This window comes from Panthera onca, chromosome A2 (genome assembly GCF_046562875.1).
Source record: "Panthera onca isolate mPanOnc1 chromosome A2, mPanOnc1 haplotype 2, whole genome shotgun sequence".
NCBI lineage: Eukaryota > Metazoa > Chordata > Mammalia > Carnivora > Felidae > Panthera > Panthera onca.
Window position 1 is genome coordinate 3,586,530 of NC_138340.1, and position 20,309 is coordinate 3,606,838.

The 20,309-nt window shown below is 56.2% G+C and overlaps 1 protein-coding gene and 1 long non-coding RNA gene across 3 annotated transcripts; one reads left to right on the forward strand and one right to left on the reverse strand.

The window, feature by feature from the left end:
• Nucleotides 1-2,270: 2,270 nt before the first annotated feature.
• TICAM1 (TIR domain containing adaptor molecule 1) lies at nucleotides 2,271-13,496 on the reverse strand. Its single transcript, XM_081791326.1, has 2 exons — nucleotides 13,390-13,496; nucleotides 2,271-4,845 (listed from the first exon to the last, which is right to left on the reverse strand). Exon 2 carries the CDS (start codon nucleotides 4,711-4,713, stop codon nucleotides 2,557-2,559), a length of 2,157 nt encoding a protein of 718 aa, XP_081647452.1. The 5' UTR covers nucleotides 4,714-4,845; nucleotides 13,390-13,496; the 3' UTR covers nucleotides 2,271-2,556.
• On the forward strand, nucleotides 13,423-19,987 carry LOC145713140 (uncharacterized). Of its 2 annotated transcripts, none has more exons than XR_014136108.1 (3): nucleotides 13,423-13,533; nucleotides 14,193-14,274; nucleotides 19,856-19,987. It is a non-coding gene; the product is annotated as an uncharacterized LOC145713140 (long non-coding RNA). The 2 variants fall into 2 exon arrangements; XR_014136107.1 differs by lacking the exon at nucleotides 13,423-13,533 and adding an exon at nucleotides 13,561-13,766.
• The last annotated feature ends 322 nt before the right edge of the window (nucleotides 19,988-20,309 follow it).

A 20,309-nucleotide genomic window follows, 5' to 3' on the forward strand; every position in this document is an offset into this window, starting at 1 on the left:
AGAAAAGGGCTGTGATTTGTTCCGAGTCTCACAATTTCTCAGGGATTAATAGGGGTTCGTGCTCTGAACGTGCCCGCTTGTCCCTCCTCTGCCCCCAACGTGCGTCCAGCCCCCATGGTGGCCGGCCTCGCCAGGGTCTGTTGCCACCGCTCTGGTCGCAGGCTCGCTCACACGTGCACCCACCTCCCAGTCTGTCCTCCCCAGAGAAGCCACCAGAGGGCGCCTGTGAGCACTGGAGTCAGATTCCCACCCCACCCCACCCCCATCCTCTGCTTGCTAAGGGCCTCCAGGACTTCCGCCTTCCCGAGGGAAAAGCCCAAGTCCTCCCCCAGGCCCACAAAGCCGTGCATCCCCTCCCCTCCTCCTCTCCACCCTCTCTCCCCCTCGCTCACTCTGCTCCAGCCACAAGGCCTTCTCGCTGTTCCTCCAACATGCCAGGCAGGGCTCTACCCCAGGGCGTTTGCACGAGCTCTTTCCTCCTTCCAGAAAAATCACCTGGTCCTCAAACTCTTCTCATCCCGGCCAGCTCCTCTTTCTACAGGCCTTGGCTCTAACACGGGCTCCGTACGCCCCCACTGGCCACTCGGTCCAAAGTTTCCCCCCCGGGGACACTCCCATGTCACTGTTCATTTCTTCTGATGTCTCTTCACTTTCTGAAATTATCTCTGCCTCATTTGATGATTCATTCACTGCTCCCTCCCCTCTGATTCCGACTGCACGGATGTATTGGGTGCCCCTACTGCACTCCAATGCAGGCACACAGTAGGCACCCCATAAATGTCACTTGAATGAACCAAATGGCCTGTTCACTGCAGCTGTCCCATTATTTGCAGCTAGCTCCCGCGTCGATGGTTCGAAACAGTCTGTCCACGAACCCACGCCACCTTGCAGCGCCCTGGAAGCTGATTTCAGGGGCTCCTCCCCGGGTTTGACGTCAGTGCTATGAAGGCCCTGGCAAAATCTGAGTCAGCCACTAAAATAATAACTGATATGTGATGGCCTGGGTGAGTCAGCCAGGCCCGCCCTCCTGGGCCCCAAGAAAGGGGGAAAAGGCTCGCAAAGTTCATGTTTGCAGGAAGCAGTTGGGTGGGAGGGGCCAGCAGCTTCCTGGCTTAACCAGCTCAAATTTGCCTTTCCTTCCCTTGGAAATTACAATCTCCCCGCTCCTGACCTGTGTGACCTTGGGGACCAGAATTCACCTCTTGGAGCCTGTTTTTCTTCTCTGTAAAATGAGCCCAATGATGTAAGCCTGTACCCCGAGAGCGTTCAATTTTGGGGATTCAAAATAGGTTCAAGGCCGCCTGGCAGGCTCAGTCAGTGCAGCCTGTGACTCTTGATGTTGGGGTCCAGAGTTCCAGCCCCAGTCGGGCACAGAGAGTACTTTAAATAAATACCAATAGGGGCGCCTGGGAGGCTCAGTCGGTTAGGCGTCCAACTTCGGCTCAGGTCATGATCTCACGGTTCGTGGGTTCGAGCCCCACGTCGGGCTCTGTGCTGACAGCTCAGAGTCTGGAGCCTGTTTCAGATTCCGTGTCTCCCTCTCTCTCTGCCCCTCCCCTGTTCATGCTCTGTCTCTGTCTCAAAAATAAATAAACATTAAAAAAAATAAAATTAAAATAAATAAACAAATAAATACCAATAAAAAATAAAACAAAATACGTTGAGATCTGTAAAGCCTCCGGAATCCATAAATGTGAGTGCCCCACGAATGTTAATTCTATTCCTTCCCAAAGGTCTGTGACTCCGAAAAAGATTAGCCCCCTCCTCTCCGGGCCTGCCATTAATGAGCACTTACACTGCCCCTGGAGCGTCAGTGTGTCGCAAAGGATCTGCGGACAACCTTGAAACACTGGCATCATAAGCCCACTTCTCCGATGAGAGCATGAGGCTCCGCAAGCCCAAGGCTCTCGCCTAAGATCGCATGGTGGGATCTGAGCCCAGAATGGGGTAGTGGGGGGGCATCAAGGCAGGACCCCTCCCAGGCAAAAAAAAAAAAAAAAAGGGGGGGGGGGGGTTACAGCAATCAAGTAATAAATGTCCTGTGTCTTTTCTCTCCACATTCTGTGATACGGGAACCAAAACTTTCAGCAAAGCACACTGCCCAGCAGAAGACTACATTTCCCAACTTCCCTTGCAGCCAAAGGGACCACGTGACTAGGCTCTGCCCAATGAAATGAGAGAAGCAGCGCAACTTCCGGTCCCGGCGTCTCCCTTCCAATCCCCTTTTTGGGGGAACACTAGACGTCTCCGGGAGTGGCACGGCACTGGAGAAGCGTTCAATAAATATTTATTAAAGTCGAAACACACTTCCCACATCCCCCAGCCCACTCCCCGCCACCGCCAGCACCCGGGTGAGAATCCGCAAATGCCACCACCAACTCCGCGCCGCACCCCCCCCCCACCTCTTTGCGCGCCAGAAAGTCGCCGGGGCCCATTTTGCACGATTTCCTGAGACACGAAGGTCTCCCCCGCGATGTCCTGAAGGTTGCAGACGACGTCGCGCTCCTCCTCCCGCCCCGGGCACGGTGCGGGCGTCCCCAAGGCCGGGGTCACCGGTCACTCCGCGCCTTGCGTCTTGTCCTCGGGCGCCTGGGTCCCTCTCTGGTTCCACATGTGGTTGTTGAGGCCCAGCTGCACCATCTGCGCGTGGTGGATGATGAGGGGCTGCAGCCCCGGGCTCTGAGGGGGAGCCGGGGGCTGCGGGAAGGCGGGCGCGGGTGCCGGGGCGCCGGCCAGCCACGGGGGCGCGGGCGCCGGCGGCTGGTGGCCCGGCCAGGAGGGAAAGGGCGGGGGCGCTCCCAGGGGCCCCGGAGTCCCAAAGGGCATGTGGCTCCCGAAGGCCACCCGGAGCGCCTCCATCTGCGCCTGCCAGGCCGAGTGGCTCTGGAAATAGGCCGAGTAGGCGGCGTTCAGCGCCGAGACGCGCTGCCGCTCGCCCTCCAGCTGCTGGTGCTGCTCCTGCAGGGCGCGGACGTCCTGCTCCTTCCTCCAGTGGGCCCTGCGGGCTCGCAGCCTCTGCGGCTTGAAGGTGTTGGCCACCTTCTTGGCGAAGATATGGGAGCGCTCGTCCAGCCACACCAGGCTGGTGAGCAGGCTGCAGGTGTGCGGGCTGAGCTGCTCCCGCGAGCTCTCCAGGGGCAGGAAGGGGATCACGCAGTCCCGGCACTCGTGCCGCGTGAGGCTGTTCATCAGGGACTGGCCCGCCTGGTGCAGGCCCAGGTGGCAGTCGAAGTTGGGGGTCAGCAGCAGGAGGGTGAAGGCTGAGTGGTCGATGGCGTCCTGCAGGCAGCGCAGGTGGCCGCGCCCGGGCACCTGGAAATCCTCGCAGAAGGTGGCGCCATCGGGGACGCCCAGGCTCTCCAGCCTCTCTCGGACCCGCAGGGCAATGTCCTCGTCTGCCCCCGCGTGCAGGATCACAAAGTTGTAGAATTTCTGCTCTGGCTCCAGCTCGGGGGGCGGGGGGCACGGATTCCAGGCGGCGGGGCAAGCGGAAGGAGGGATGGATGGAGAAGGGCAGGGCGCGGAGGTCCTCGGGGCCGAGGGGGTGGGGGGGCATGGGGGGGTCCTCTGGGAAGCGGTATCTTCTACAGGGAGTGAGAGGGTCTGGTCCTTGTCAGGGCAAGTGGTTTTGGGGGGCAAGGGGAGAGATGCGGGGGCTGCCAGCGCGTGGCTGCACTCCACCGGGTAGCAGGTGCCGCTTTCCAGAGCTTTGGGGGCGTCGGGCTGGCCAGTGGGGCTTGCATCTGGGACCACCTCAGGAAGTCTAGGGCCCGGGCTGTCTGGTGGCATCTGGGGGCCGGCAGTCTCTCCGGATGAGGGGCCCTCCAAAGAGGGGCCCTCCGATGAGGGGCCAGCGGTCTCCCCCAGCAGGGGCCCGGCAGTCACCCCCGATGGAGGGCCGGCTGTGTCCCCAGGTGAAGGGTTGACAGCCTCCTCGGATGGTGGCCAGCTCACTTCCTCAGGCTCCTGGCAGCCTGTGGGGGCAGGTTCGGGCCCGGGGCCTGCCCGGGGCTCCTCACACAGCTTGCTGGGCACACGACAGCCGCGGTGCTGGCTGAGAAGAGGCATGGTGGGTGACTGGCTGATTTCCAGGTTGCTGGCGAGGGAGGCGGGGCTGCTGGTGGATCTCAGAGAACAGCCTCTGCTCCAGCCCGAAAGGCCCTCGATGGGCTTGGGCAGGCTGCGGGTGCCCGAGGGGGACACCGAGCATGGCGGGAGGCAGCCCCGATCGGAGCGAAGGGGCTGGAAGCTCCCACCGGGGGCCCGGATGACGCCCCAGCCGCACCGGTCCCGGGCCTCTCCCTGGAGCTCGGCCAGCCGGTGGTCGTCCCTGGAGCTGAACGTCTGGAGGGCTGTCTGGTAGGCCAGGTCCCGCATAGGGGCCAGGCACAGCTTCTCCTCGGCGAGCAGGTGGTACACCCGGGCAATGGCCCAGGACAAGTCTGGGGGCTCCTCCGGGACCTCGGCGCTGTCCACGCCGGCCCAGCGGCGGGCCACGAGCCGGGCCACTGCGTCCGCCCTCAGCGCCTCCAGGGAGATCCTGGCCTCCGTCTCCTGGCCCAGCTTCAGAAGCACCATGGCGTACAGGAGGTCCGCCCCTCGGCAGCCCTGGTGGACCGTCTTCAGCTTGTGCTTAAGGTACAAGAGCTTGTCCTGGCCTGCGGCACCTAGAATGTCGAAGGCGCCAGAGAGCGACGGGCCCGTGCAGGCCATGGGCACAGGTGGGTGCAGCCGCGGGCAGCAACACTGGAGGCTGGAGGCATGTTCCGCAGCCCCTGCCTTCCTGCATGCTGGGCGTCCCCCGACGTGCTCACCCCAATCCCACGGGGGGACCCTGGGGCCGACCTGTGGGGCGAGACAGACACCGTCAGAAAGGGGGCAGCTCCGGGGGGGGGGGGTCCAGACGCCCCCACCTGCCTGCCTTCAGCGCCAGCACCGCCTGCCAGGGTGACCTTGAGAAAGACGCGTCCCCTCCCCCGCCTCCATTTCCTCCTCTGCGACACGAGAGCCGCCGACACTTGCCTGGTGTCCCCCGAGAGGGCGACGCTACGATTTCCCCCACCCGCAAATGGCAAAATGTGTCCAGAGACATGAGGTCCCTTGCCCAAAGTCACACAGCCGGTGGGTCACGGAGCTGGGACTTGAAGCCACGAAACGTGGCTCCAGAGGCTGCGTGCGCAGCCGCAAAACTCCACTGCCTGTTGGGAATAATAATAAGCCCAGTGCTGGGATCGTTTCAGGGCATTGTGCTGCCACAGCCTTATGGAAAGTTCCGAGCCCTGATGCCTGGAAGTCAGCAGGCATCCCATACGTGTTCGCTAGGGAGGTAATCAGGCTCCCAGGTGGCCCCCAGGGACCCCCGTCCTGGCATCCACAGCCCAGGGCGGGGCTTCCAGCCGTAACCCAGAATCCACCTTTGTGACTGACAGACCTCGGCAAAAGTGACGGGCTGTCACCAGTGACAGAAAACACCAGCTTGGTCACTCTCTGGCACCCCGTCGGGGGTAAGGAAGCGAGGGCTCCCGCCATGAGCCACGTGAGGGGGGCGGCTTGGGCTCTCAGCAACTCCAGCCCCGGTCGAGCCTTCAGATGAGGCGGCCCCTGCCGACCGCTTGACCGTGACCTCATGAGAGACTCCAGCCGGAGGCCCCCACCTCACCTTCCTCCAGATTCCTGACACCCAGTCTCTCTCTGTGTGAGATGATAAGTGTTTGTTGTTTTTATTTATTTTTAAATATGTTCTCCTACCCCGTGGGTTGCCTTTTCACTTTTTATTCATGAGACAGAGGGCAAGCAGGGGAGTGGGGCAGAGGGAGAGAGAGAGAGAGGGAGGGAGAATCTCAAGCAGGCTCCACACTCAGCACAGAGCCCAAGACGGGGCTCGACCCTACGACCCTGGGACCACGACCTGAGCTGAAATCAAGAGTCGGGCACTCAACCCACTGAGCCACCCAGGCGCCCCAGTGTTTGGTGTTTTGAAACCAGGAGGTTCCGGGGTAATTTACGCAGCAGCGGCTGATATGGGCCGTGCTGATGAGACACTAGCCATTGCTGAGAGCCAGCTCCGCGCGTGACCGGGCTGCGGCTACTCGTCTTCTATTTCTCAAAAAGAAAGGAAAAAAACGCCAAGCCGGCTCCTTCCTCAGACCCTTGCCTGAGCGACACTGTTCCCGTCTTCAACTCTCAGGCCCAATGGCACCGTCTCGGGAGCCCTACACGTCCACACCCGCCCTTCCCAGGCTGTCTCGCCCACGTCACCTGCTCCCCCACAGTGCGTCACGGGTGGACGTGCCTTGTGCGTTAGACTTTTCGCACTTGACACCTGTCTCCTGACCCCGGGGCACCAGAGGAGGGGGCTGAGACTCTCGTGGCCCGGAGCAGGGACCTAACAAATACTTGTGGGATAAATGAATGAGTGAATGGGGCCAGAGCTCCTATGGTCCCAATGTTGTGGATGAAACCACGGGCACAGAAAAAGGCCTTTCCCAAGTCCGCACGACAGACGCTAGGGACACTGTTCCAAACCTCGGAACTTAGGCCACCGGCTGCTCAAAGCAGGTCATATTCAGATTTAGAAAAAAAAAATGCCACTTCAGATCATTCCAGGAGGCTGAGAACACTTGATATGCCTTTCAGCCTGGGCCGGGACCTACTGCCTGGTTCACGCTTGTGCCCACGATGACACCCCTAAGGGTACAGACGTCCTTCTCAACTAACAACAGTTCTGAGCCCTGCCCCCGGACCCTCAGCGATGTCTGAGGGTATCTGTGGGTGTCGCGACTACACAGAAAGGTATCGAGTAGGTAGGGTCAGGGATACTGCTCACCCCTCCTTGCCCGCGTGGTGCCCAGGATGCCCCCCCCACACACACACACAGAACGATCCAGACCCAATGTTGCAAGGTGCTGACATTGAGCGATCCTGGCACAGACCAAGAGCTGCTTCGTGAACCAACCCAGCCCCCTTTGCCGATAAATCACGGACCTCACTGCATAAACGATTCAGGATTTTTTTTTTTAAGTGCATTTTGAGTAGATACAGGCCATTCCGGGGCCCCAGGGCCAAGGTCAAAGACTCCAGAAAGGTTGGAGACGGCACGGGGAGAGCCAGCACTGGGGGCAGAGGTGCAAGGCGGACGGGACTGAGCCGACGCAGGGAGCAGGGCGGAAGAGAAGCGGGTGAGAAGGGTCAGGGGGGTGGAGGGGGCAGTGCTTGGGGGGAAGGATGTAGAGGCAGGTGGCTGTCTGGCTGTTTCAGAAATAGAAGCGGCCTGACATGCCGAAGTGCTGACTGGGGGGCGGGGGGCCGAGACAGCACAGACCCCCCAAAGGCCGCCGACTTCCTCGTGTGGAGGACAGACAACGCACAGGTGAGGGATGCTCACAGCATATCTATCAGCTGGGGACAAACGCCGTGGAGAAACGGCAGGCGGGAAGGAGGGTCTCGAACCCCATGAGTCAGGGGTGGGCGGTTGAAGTTTTAAACAACGTGAATCAAGAAGGCTTCAACGATGACCGAGATTTCATCAGGATGTAAAAATGGAGAGAGTGAGGGGCACCCGGGGGGCTCAGTCCGTTGAGCATCCGATTTCGGCTCAGGTCAGGATCTCGCGGTTCGTGGGTTCGAGCCCCCGCGTCGGGCTCTGTGCTGACAGCTCAGAGCCCGGAGGCTGCTTCGGATTCTGTGTCCCGCTCTCTCTCCGCCCCACCCCTGCTTGTGCTCTGTCTCTCTCTGTCTTTCAAAAATGAATAAACATAAAAAAAAAAAAAGGAGAGAGTGACCCATAGGGACATCTGAGGGAAGAGAGGTCCAGGAGGAGGGAACTACGTATGCAAAGGCCCTGGGGCAGGACCAGCCCAGCTTGATGGAGGAGCAGTGAGGAGGGAGAAGGCCCGCACGGCTGAGTGGGTGAGGGGGAGAGAGGGAGGAGGGGGAGGAGACCTGGCGGGGAGTCCGGAGGACTTGAACTTTCACACTGAGGGAGGCGGGACCAAAGAAGATGGAACCACCTTAGACCTGTGTAAATGTGGTGGCTGTGACTTAGGTGTGCCGCCACGAGGAAGAAGGACTCCGTGGGGCCACACTGGCTATTACTTCAAGGGAAGAAGCCGCAAAGGCAGAGTTTCAGGAAACTGCTAAGTTTTGTCAAGTGGGCAATCAATTCAAATATTTTAAAAACTTTTTAAATGTATATTTATTTTTGAGAGAGAGAGGGACACAGACAGAGTGCGAGCAAGGGTGGGGGGGGGGGCAGAGGGGAGAGGGAGACACAGAATCTGAAGCAGGCTCTGGGCTCCGAGCTGTCAGCACAGAGCCTGACGTGGGGCTCGAACCCACGAACCGTGAGATCATGGCCTGAGCCGAAGTCTGGCAATCAACCGGCTGAGCCATCTAGTGGGTCCCCTGAAGGCCACGGATCTTCCTGTTGTTCGTTAAACTTACCAGGCACAGTCCTGCCTCAGGACCTTTGCACCAGCTGCTCTCTCTGCCTGCAATACTGTTGCTGGGTATTCCCCCCCCCCCCCCCCAGCTCACTCCCTACCCTCCTGCAGATTTTTAAAATCAAGACTGGCTTGATGACGGAGGCGCCTGGCCGGCTCAGTCGGTAGTGTTCGACTCTTGATCTAGGGGTCGTGAGTTCAAGCCCGATGTTGGGCATAGAGATTAGTTTAAAAAAAGGAAAAAAAAAAAAAAAAAAAAAAAGGACCGCTCTCATGATACTGTGCGTAACTGCCCAGGCCAGAGGGCAGTTTATTTACTGAAACAAATAAAGTATTTCGGCCCCCAGCCATGCCCACTGATATACACACAGCGCGTGGCCGCCTTCCAACGACAGCCACGGAGTTGAGTGGCTGCAGAGGTGACCACGTCTCCCGCCTGCAGAGCTGAAAACACTCACTCTCTGGTCCTTTACAGAAGACGTTTGACAAGAAACCGGGATGTGATTTTGCACCCCCGCTCCTCAGAGGGGCAAACTCAACCAACGTGACCGGGCAGAACAGCTCATTGGCCCCAATATCTGTAACCTTTTATTTATGTATTTATTTTAATCTTTGTTTATTTTGGGAGAGAGAAACAGGGCACAAGCTGGGGAGGGGCAGAGAGAGAGGGAGACACAGAATCTGAAACAGGCTCCAGGCTCTGAGCTGTGGGCACAGAGCCCGACACGGGGCTCGAACTCACGGACCGTGAGATCACGACCTGAGCCGAAGTCAGACGCTCAACCGACTGAGCCCCCCGGGCGCCCTTCAGTGTCTGTAACCTTAAGACCAAAAGCCTCTCTCTCTCTCTCTCTCTCTCTCACCCACATAATCATCATGCAGCACGCAGGCTTCAATGGCCGTGACCGGCTGACCTGTGTCCCCCTGAAAAATCCGTGTGTTGGAGCCCCGACCCCCAGGACCGACTTGATTTCTGCTCAGGTCCTGACCTCACGGGCTCGTGAGTTCAAGCCCCGCCTGGGGCTCTGCGCGGACAGCGTGGCGCCTGCTTGGGCTTCTCCTTCTCTCTCTGCCCTTCTCCTGCTTGCTCTCTTTGTATCTTTCTCAAAAATAAATAAAAAATAAAAAAAATAAAATCGGCCTACGCACGTAGGTCAAATCTGTTTGAAATGATCAAGACCGCGGCTAGAAACACGGTCTGATCTGCCCCTTCCAAGGCCGTGAGTCACAGGTCGACTGTTCTCTGCGCTCGCCAAGGACTCCTGGGAGCAGCTGTGTTTATAACTTAAAAGGAAAAAACCAGATGCGCTGACATGCACCCTCCCATTTATTTGGGGTGGGGGGAGAGAGCCGGGGGGGGGGCAGCAGACAGGGTGGGGGGGACAGAAGATCCGAAGCAGGCTCTGTCCCAAAAGCACCGAGCCCGACGCGGGGCTCGAACCCACAGACTGCGAGATCATGACCTGAGCCGAAGTCAGGCGCTTAACGGACCGAACCGCCAGGCGCCCCGTTCCTCTTCCTCTTTTTAAAACATTTTTAACCACATCTGGCTCCTGGCCATCCCCTCCTCCCCGACTCTCCCGCAGTCTCTGAGGTCTCTTCACACACTGGACAAATCTTTCTCGAGCACCTCGTATTGGCTAAGGGCTGCTGTTGCAGCCCCAGACGGGCAGAGCTCACAGTCTAGTTGGAGGAGACCAATAATAAACCTGACCGTGACCCGCTGCAGAGCATGGAACGGGCGGCGAAGAAAACGCGCCAGGGTGCGGCAGTGAGGAACGCGGGAAAGGTTCCAGAAGCCTGAAGAGCAAGGGAGACCTCTGGAGGGAAATGACATGTCGGTGGAGACCTGAAGGAGGTAAGAGAACAACTCAGGTGACGATCTGGGGGAAGACAGTTTCAGGCAAAAGGAGCCGCAAGTGCAAAGGTCCGGGGGCAGGTCAGAGTCCAGCGTGTTGCAGGAATGGGGAGGCGGCCCGTGTGGCTGGCGCGGAGTGTGTGAGGGGGAGGGAAGGAAAGGGGGCGGGGTCCTGCAGGGCCTTGAACGCCACGGGGAGGACTTGGGCTTTTACCCTGAGGGAGATGGGAGCTCTGGGGGGGCCTGTGGGCAGAGGGGAGCAGGGCCTGACTCGGGGGCTCACAGGCGCCCTCCAGTGGCCGCTTCCGGAAGAACGGACTGTGGGAAGCAGGGAGAGGAGCCTGGGACCTGGGGGGAGGTGACCACTGGCCCAGCCCAGCAATGATGGGCGCTGGGCCAGGGGGGGGGGGTCTCAAGGAAGTGGGGGGAAATGGTTGGCTTTGTGGATAATTTGGAGAAAGGGAGAGGAGCAGGAGGAGGCAAGGAGGGTACCTGGGCTTTTGTCCTGAATATTCTAGACAATGAGGAGCTGCTTTGTGGTTAGGAGGGAGAAATCAGAGGTTATCTCAGTCACGACTCCTTGGATCAAGTCCTCCCTGTTCCCACCTCCCCCTTCCCTTCCCTGACCTCACCCCCCTCCACTCCCCCTTGCTCCCTCAGATCCAACCACACTGTTCCTTAAATATGCCAGACTGGATCCTGCCTCAGGGCCTTTGCACTAGCTGTTCCCTCAGCCCAGGACACCCTTCCCCAGGTAGCCACATGGCTGGCTCCCTTGCTGCCTTCAGATCTCGGCTCAAACGTCACTTCCTCATCAAGGTCACCCTTGGCCACCCTGCCTAAAACTGAAGCCCATTCCCCCACACCCCCTGCTTTGTCTTTCTCCTTACCTGACACGATAGATTTTACCTACTTTATTGCACAGGCACCACACCCTACCGGAGTGAGCACCCCTAAGACCGGGATGTGCGTTTGTCTTGTTACACAGCTGTACCTAGTGACTGGCACACAGTAGGCACTTAATACTGCCGGAAACAATCAACGAGTGGACAGAACAGCACCTGGCACACAGTAAGCGCTCAATAAATGTTTCCTGCTGACTCACTCCTCTCCCCAGCAAGACAAAAAGTCTAATCTGCTTTCCACCAGGACTGGCGCTTAGTAGAGGCACGACTCACTCCTTTTGGCTAATGAAGAAATGTTACAGGGGCGCCTGGGTGGCATCTTGATTTCGGCTCAGGTCATGATCTCACCGTTCCATGAGTTGGAGCCCCGCATCGGGCTCTGGAGCCTGCTTGGAATTCTGTCTCTCTTTGCCCCGCCCCCCTTCAAAGTAAATAAAATATTTTTTAAAAATTTATAGGGGCACCTGGGTGGCTCAGTCAGTTAAGCGTCCGACTTCAGCTCGGCTCATGATCTCACAGCTCTTGAGCTCGAGCCCCGTGTCAGGCTCTGTGCTGACAGCTCAGAGCCTGCTTCGGATTCTGTGTCTCCCTCTCTCTCTGCCCCACCCCCGCTTGTGCTCTGTCTCTCTCTCTCTCTCTCTCAAAAATGAATAAACGTTTAAAAAAATTATAAAAAAAAAAAAAAGAAATACGACAAGGCACGGAAGGCAAAACGTGTCTAGATTGCCTCTGAAAAATGTGCGGGAGACTGAAGGGGTATTTGTTCAACAAGTGTTTCCTGAGCATCTACTATGGACCAGACACTGAATTAAGCCCATGACAACCCTGTAAGTCAGGACTATTTTGACTGCCGAGTTACACACAAGAAAGAGAGGCACAGAGAGGTACAGCGGCTTGCCCTGGGTCACACGAGTGGAAAGTAGAGGGGCAGGGATTTAAACCAGGAAGCCTGGCTCCAGGGTTCCTGCCCTTACTCACGCAGCACCTACTATGTGCCGGCCCCTTGCCATGCCTGGATCTGAGGAATCCGCAAGCCAGGCCAGCGGAGAAGCTGCTGGAAATGCATTCTCTGCACTCGGCAAGCATCATCTCGCTTTGCTTATTTGTCCTGACGGAGGACTCCGGGAGGGCCCTGCTTTGCCCCTACTATGTGCCCAGCATCCTGAACCGGGTCTCCTGGCACGCGGCAGGTTGGTCATAAATGTGTGTTGAAGGATGAACACATGTCCCTATTCAGAGGAGGAGCCGGGCGCAGGCAGGTTTAGGGCCCACCCCCCCCCCCCGACACCCCCCCCCCCGACACAACCCCCCCCCAACCTCCAGCTTGCGTGGGTGTCCCCGGGGCGGCCCCTTCCCAACCTCCTACTTCAGCCACAGGGAAAGGGAAGAAAAGGACCCGTGCGTGAGGCTCTCTGGGGCCACCCAGATCAGAATGTTGCCAGCAGCCACGGTGGGGGGGGGGGGGGGGGGGGGCGACTTGCAGGGACTCGGAGGCGAGGGCCAACCAACCAACCCTGTCCCCCACGGGAAGGGGTGGGGGTGCGGGGGCCGAGCTGAGGGAAGCAGGCTCCTGCCGGGGAAGCGGGTTCCGGGAGCCCCTGGAAAAAGTGGTTTCAGGGCCCCCAAGGGGCTGGGGGCCAAGAGGCGAGCGGGAGAGGCGGGGCTTGCGGGGCTGGAAGAACAGGGACCGGGGAAGGGGGCTCCAAGCTCCCGGAGGAAATCAGAAACATGGGGTGGGGGGCTGGAGAGGAATGGGGGGGGGTTGGGGAGAGGTACCGGATGTTGGGGAGAAATCCGGGTTGGAGGACTGCTGGGTGTTGGGAGAAGTCCAGAAAGAGTTGGGGAGAGATCGGTGGCGTTGGGAAGGAATTGGGGTGCTGGGGAGGGATCCGGGAGGGGGGGGTGGACTTCGAGGTGTTGGAAAGGAATTCGGGGTGCTGGAAAGAGATCTGGGGTGCTGAGGAGCAATGGGGGGAGGTAAGGAGGAAGCAGGGGGTCGGGGAGGACCAGGGCCACCCGGGAGAGGAGCCGAGCGTTGAGGGGGACACCGAAGAAGGGGCGCGAGGGCGCCATGAGCTGGGGGGGGGGGGGGATGCAGCTGGTCGCGAACCCTGGGGAGGAGCCGCAGGCGTCGGGGGTGCCCTCCCCCGCCGACGCTAACCCCCTGGTTCCCCCCGCCACCTACCCGGGGTCCCGCTCCGTCCTCTGCGCGGGGGCTGGTGGCCCGGCGACGGGGCCCACGACTGGCGGAGCGCGGACGGCGCGCAGACGGCTCCACCCCTGGCCTCCGCCCGCCCCTTCCGCGTCCCGCAGGGAGCCTGGCAGGAAGGTGAGGTCACGCTTTCCCGCGGGACAGGGAAAGTCCCCGAGACACCCCGCAGCGAGGTCCCGCTCCCCCCCCCCCCCCCCCCCCCCGCTCGGGCTGCGGCCTTCGGCAAGTTTGGGCACCTCCCGGGCGCAGGCGCTGGGGACCACGAGAGGGACTGAGCCTGGCCCTCGGGGCGCCCACAGTCTGGGGAGAAAGTAACCACGGTTCACAAAAATGGATCATCTCGGCGAGTGGTAACGCTTTCCACTGCCGCAAACAGGGGTCTGGAGTGATATCGGCGGAGGCCTACCCGAAATCGGGCGGAAGGGGGGTCCTGGCCACCCTGGGGGTGGGGTTGGGGATCCCCGGGTGACTGGGAAAAGAGCAGCCAGATGGCCTTTCTAGAAGCTGCGGACACGGGACACGATATTTAAACATTCGTAAGGGGTCCTAGCCTTTTTGAGGGGGTCCCGGACCCAGCGCCCACATGTCCATTGGGCAGAGTTAAGATGTGGGACCATCGTACTCTCAGCCACTCCCCCCCCCCCGAAAATGTTTTCATTTCTTTTAAAATCAGAAAAACAAAAACAATGACTATAGTCCCATCCTGGGTCATAGTCGTCTTTAAACCAACACAGTTGCAAAATATAATTTTTGTTTATTTGCTTTAATGGACGAAGGGCCAATGGAAATCATAATGCCTCTGACCAGATTTCTTTGTCAGTGTGGAGACGCTCGGAGCCTCTTCTCAAAACACCATCGGTAGGTACATAAAACAAAGCACAAGAGGTTTACAAGGAGTGTTTTGCAAGTAAAAATATTCACGACAATGTTTTTAAAAAGCAACGTCGTGATCCATTATCACTAAATGGGTAAAGGAAATGTGGTTCGTCCACACACGGGAATATTATTCGGCATTAAAAAGGAAGGAAATCTGACACTACAAGGACCTTATGCTCAGTGAAACAAGCCGGACACAAAAGGACAAATCTTGTCTGATTCCACTCGTAGGAAGTCCCTAGAGGAGTTCAATTTATAGAAACAGGAAGTAGATGGTGGGAGCCACGGGCGGGTGGGGGGGGGGGGGAGAGTCAGTGTTTCATGGGGACAGAGGTTCAGTTTGGGAAGATGGAAAGTTCTGGAGATGGGGGTGGTTGCACAACGGCGTGAGCGTGCTTAATACCCCTGAGCTGTGCACCTAAGAGTGGCCAGATGGTAAATTTCATGTTAAGTCTATTTTACCACAATTTAAAAAAAAATTGTGTTTGGGGCGCCTGTGTTTGTGGCTCCGTTGGTTAAGCGCCCGACTTTGGCTCAGGTCATGATCTCACGGTGTGTGAGTTCGAGACTGGCCTCCGGCTCTGTGCTGACATCTCAGAGCCTGGAGCCTGATTGAGACTCTGTGTCTCCCTCTCTCTCTGCCCCTCCCCCGTTTGCGCACGCGCGCTCGCGCTGTGTGTGTGTGTGTGTGTGTGTGTGTGTGTGTGTGTGTGTCTCTCTCTCTCTCTCTCTCTCTCTCTCTGTCTCAAAAGTAAATAAACATTTAAAAATAAATTAAAAAAATAAAAAATTGTGTTTGGGGTGCCTGGGGGGGGGGTTCAGTCAGTTGAACCTCCTACTCTTGATTTCCTCTCAGTTCGTGATGCCAGCGTCATGGGATTGAGTCCCGAGTTGGGCTCCACGCTGAGCATGCAGACTGCTTAAGAGTCTGTCTGTCTGTCTGTCTGTCTCTCCCTCTACTCCTCTCCCCTGCTCCCACGCTCTCTCGCTCTCTGAAAAAAAAAAAAAAAAATTGTGTTGAATACTTGTAAGATAATCACTTTAAAACACTTTTGAAATAGAGCGCCACCGAAACACGCTTAGGGCTATACCTTTCTACTTACCCCCACATTAACTGACAAGATCCAATAACCCCAGTGAGTTTACAGTGGTGATGAGCGCGGTATTTCGAGTTGTTTGCGGCAATGCAATCTGATATGAAAATCTCTGTGGTTTTCTATTGGGGACAAAGGCGTAGCTCCTGCCGTTGCCTTCATTCATAATTGAGGAAATGGTGAATATCGGTTAAAGTCAGTGGAAATAAAGTTGTGAATTTTTTTTTCCGTGACTTCATGAATTCCGTCATGGGGTTCTAAAGAGGTCCGTGGACCCCAGGCCGAAGTTCGTGTAAAGAGTCATGGGAGGGGAATCAAATGGAAGTTATACGGATGCTATTTCCTCCCCACCTAGGGTGCCTTGCTTAGCGTGAGTCTCTGGCGGGGGAGGGATTTTATTGAGCACCTACTGTGTGCCAGGCATGTCTAGGCTCTGGGAATCCACTGGGGACGAAGGAAGAAGTCCCTACCTTTGGAGCTTCTGCAGCTAGAGGTGGAGAGGCCATTAAACCCATCTTCCATGCCTCTTGGGTCCCCCCCCCCCGACTCTTACCAATTTTTGGAGTTTCATTAGGTACCTGTCCCCACACCGAACACCTCTCGATGGTCATCTGATCCTTGCCTTAAAATAATCCTCCCAGATGGACTTGAATGTGCCCATTTTACAGGTGAGAGAACTGAGGCTCAGAGAGGGTAACCCAGGCTTCCAGGGGAAACCCTGAGCTGCAGATGCGTAAATCTGACCACCCACAGACCGGTACAGTTGCCCACCTCCCCTTTTCCATAAAAGAGGTGAGGTGCCCTGTGCCTATCCAATCTCTCTCCCTCCTGCTCTGGTGGGGGCGGGGCCCTCCACGGGGTGCCCATTCAGCTTTTCACTTTTGCACACACAGACACGTATCCATGAATGTGACATTTAATGCTCTTTGGTTTGCTTTTTAATTCCCACCGGCCAGAAGTGAGTAAACTTTGTTTTCCTGCTAAAGGGCCGGATACTAAACATTGTCAGTGTTACAGACCAGGCCAGACCGTCCAACAGTTTTCTGAGCCAGTGTAGGTAGCCCCACCTTGTTCCTTTTTATTCTAAAGGTTTTTTTTTAATGTTTTTATTTATTTTTGAAGGGGAGAGAGAGAGAGACAGAGCATGAGCGGGGGAGGAGCAGAGAGAGAGGGAGACACAGAATCCAAAGCAGGCTCCAGGCTCTGAGCTGTCAGCGCGGAGCCTGATGCGGGGCTCGAACCCACAAACTTTGAGATCATGCCCTGGGCCGAAGCCGGACGCTCAACCGACCGAGCGTGTTATGGTCTAACTAAACGTGACTGTAGTACAACTTACTGAGTCCCCAGGCATTGGACACGCAGTTTGTTTCCACTATTCCCGAAAAAAGGCATCGCAACCTTCTGTGGTGGTGGTTGTAAACCCTGTGCCGGGGCTGCCTTCGCAATGGGTTCAAATCCTTACTCTTACACTTTGTAGCTGTGGGATGGAGCCCAGGATGAACTCTCTGAAACGTGCCTCAGTTTCCCCCCCCCCCCTTGTAACCTGGAGATGCTTCGGGGACTTAGTGGACAGCGTTTCTCTAGGGAAGCTGTGGAGAAGGGGAACTTCTGAGACTTCTCCTCAGACGTGGAGAATATACATTTTCACTCTTACTAAATCCTGCACGACTGTTCTCCAAATTAAGGCTCCTGGTTCACACTCCCACCGGAAAGGGAAAGGGCTCATTTCCCCCCTCCCCCCACCACCACTGCATGTTACTTTCTCTTTCTTAATTTGTGTTGGAGGATAATTCATAGGCCCTAAAGCATGTGAATCTTAAACGGACAGCTCAGAGGACTTTTGCATGGGTACCCATTTCCTGCAGCCCACACCCAGATCAAGACGTGTGTCTACACGTCGCTTCCAACCCCTGGAATGCCCCCAAGCGCCGCGGGCAATCCTCCTCCGATCGCTGTCGCCATAGTTGAGTCTGTGTTCCGAAACGTCACCGAAGGGGACTCCGAGTATGGATCCTTTCGTGTCTGGTTTCTTTTGCTCAACACGGTGACTGTGAGCTTCACCTATGTTGCCGCACTCCACCTTAAAAATAAAACAGCCCAGGGGCGCCTGGGTGGCTCGGTCGGTTGAGCGTCCGACTTCGGCTCAGGTCATGATCTCACGGTCCGTGAGTTCGAGCCCCGCGTCGGGCTTTGTGCTGACAGCTCAGAGCCTGGAGCCTGTTTCTGATTCTGTGTCTCCCTCTCTCTGCCCCTCCCCCGTTCATGCTCTGTCTCTCTCTGTCTCAAAAATAAATAAACGTTAAAAAAAAATTTATAAAAATAAAAAATAAAAAAAATAAAAATAAAAATAAAACAGCCTGTTATTTTATCAGCAAAATGAGCTTATTCAGAATAGCGGAGGAATTGCAATTTGGGATGGGCAAGACAGGGCAAACCACAGCCCAGGCCGGAGAACGAAGGGGAGGACTATTGCTTTCTAGATAAAAAGGAGGGAGCCGGGAGGAGCTGCTCTGAAGCAAAGTCCCCCGCAGGAGAGGTAGCGCTCAGGCAGAGGATGGTTTCTCATTGGCTGAGTTATGGTGGCTTCTCATTGGCTGAATTATGGTGATTTCTCATTGGCTGACTTGTGGTGGTTTCTTATTGGCTGAGTTACAGTGGTTTTTCATTGGCTGGGCTGTTGCTGGTCGGGAGAAAATCTTCCTCCTGCCCCAAGTTTACGTGTGAGAGCTGAGCTCCCCCTTTCGGGGCTTCCTGACTCCATTCTAAATGAGGTTTCTCTTTATTTTCTTTTTTCTTTTTCTTTTTTTTTTTAATTTTTTAATGTTTTATTTATTTTTGAGACAGAGAGAGAGACAGAGCATGAGCAGGGGAGGGGCAGAGAGAGAGGGAGTCACAGAATCTGAAGCAGGCTCCAGGCTCTGAGCTGTCAGCACAGAGCCCGATGCGGGGCTCGAACTCACGAACTGTGAGATCATGACCTGAGCCGAAGTCGGATGCTCAACCGACTGAGCCACCCAGGCGCCCCTCTTTATTTTCTTTTTTTAAAAATAAGTGTTTCTTGATTTATTTTTAATATTTCAATCAGCCAATTTAAAGTATTTTTGATCTTTTAATCAATAAAGTAACCTCCACACCCAACGTGGGGCTTGAACTCACCGCGCCAAGATCAAAAGTCACCTTTCTTCACTAACTGAGCCAGCAAGGCGCTCCTTTATTAACTTTCATATTGTGAATATCAGTAATTTATCTTTGTTCTTTGCTGTATAGTATTTCACCTTTTTTCTGTAAAGCAATAGTCCTCCCTTTGTTCTCTGGACTTGACTGTGATTTGCCCTGTCTTGCACATCCCAAAGTGCAATTCCTCCGCTATTCTGAGTCTCTCCCAATTTATCTGCCTCTTCTCTTTTGGATGTAAACTTGGGTTGTTTCAGTTTGGGGCTATTAAGAATAAGGCAGGGTCACCTGGGTGGCTCAGTTGGCTTAGCGTCTGACTCCTGATCTCAGCTCAGGTCATGATCTCACAGTTCGTGAGTTCAGGCCTCAAGTCAGGCTCTGGGCTGACAGCACTGAGCCTGCCTGGGATTCTCCCTCTCCCTATCTGCCCCTCCCCTGCTTGCAATCTCTCTCTCTCTCTCTCAAAAATAAACATTAAGAATTTTTTTTTAATGTTTACTTTTGAGAGGGAGAGACAGAGCATGAGCGGGGAAGGGGCAGACAGAGAGGGAGCCACAGAATCTGAAGCAGGCTCCAGGCTCCGAGCTGTCAGCACAGAGCGGAACCAGTGAGATCGTGACCTGAGCTGAAGTCAGACACCCAACTGACTGAGCCACCCGGGCTCCTCAATTAACATTTTTAAAAAAGAGAATAAAGCAGCCATGAACGTTTGGGGGCCTTTGTGTGGACATGTGGTCACACTGAGCTTGGGTATAAACTCAGGAACAGGAGTGATAGAACACAGGGGAGATGCCCCAGATGGCTTTTTATTTATTTTTTATTTTTTTTAACGTTTTATTTTATTTTCGAGACAGAGAGAGACAGAGCATGAACAGGGGAGGGGCAGAGAGAGAGGGAGACACAGAATCTGAAACGGGCTCCAGGCTCTGAGCTGTCAGCACGGAGCCCGACACGGGGCTCGAACTCACGAACTGTGAGATTGTGACCTGAGCTGAAGTCGGACGTTCAACCGACTGAGCCACCCAGGCGCCCCGCTTTTTATTTTTAGAAATGACTTTTTATGTTTATTTTTTGAGAAAGAGCACGAGCTGGGGAGAGGCAGCGACAGAGGGAGAACGAGAGAGACCGAGAGAACTCCAAGCAGGCTCCACACCACCAGGGCAGAGCCTGACGTGGGGTTCCAACTCATGAGTGGTGAGATCATGACCCGAGCCAAAGTCGAGAGTCGGGTGCTCAACCCACGGGGCCACCCAGGCACCCCCCAAATGACTTTAATCTTTTTTGGGTTTTTTTAGAGAGCATAAGAGGGGAGGGGGAAGAAGACGGAGAGCGAGAGGGAGAGAATCTTAAGCAGGCTGCAGGCTCAGCACGGAGCCCGATGTCGGTTGATCCCATGACCCTGCATTCGGGACCTGAGCCAGAACAAAAAATTGGACATTCAGCCGACTGAGCCACCCAGGCTTTCTTAAGGGTTTGTAAACCTTTGTCCATAGGCCAGAGCCCCCAGGAGAAGGTGACGTTGTCCTGCCTTTGCATACAGGGTCATTTTAGTTCTCTAGTGGGGCTGGAGACCCTAAGTCCCTCTCCTCACGCATGTGTCTTGCTTGAGGACGGACGTTGGACCCGTCGCTCCAGCACCGATCATTCGCTTCCCCGCCCCCCCAAACCTGCTATCATCACCTTCTGCTGGACATGTGCCGACACCCTTAGGCCTAGTCTCCTAAGCGGGACTCAGTGATGTGTAAAGTT

What these genes read in the sequence shown, in the direction of transcription:
- TICAM1 (XM_081791326.1), bottom strand. Translation starts at nt 4,713, where the DNA reads ATGGCCTGCACGGGCCCGTCGCTCTCTGGCGCCTTCGACATTCTAGGT.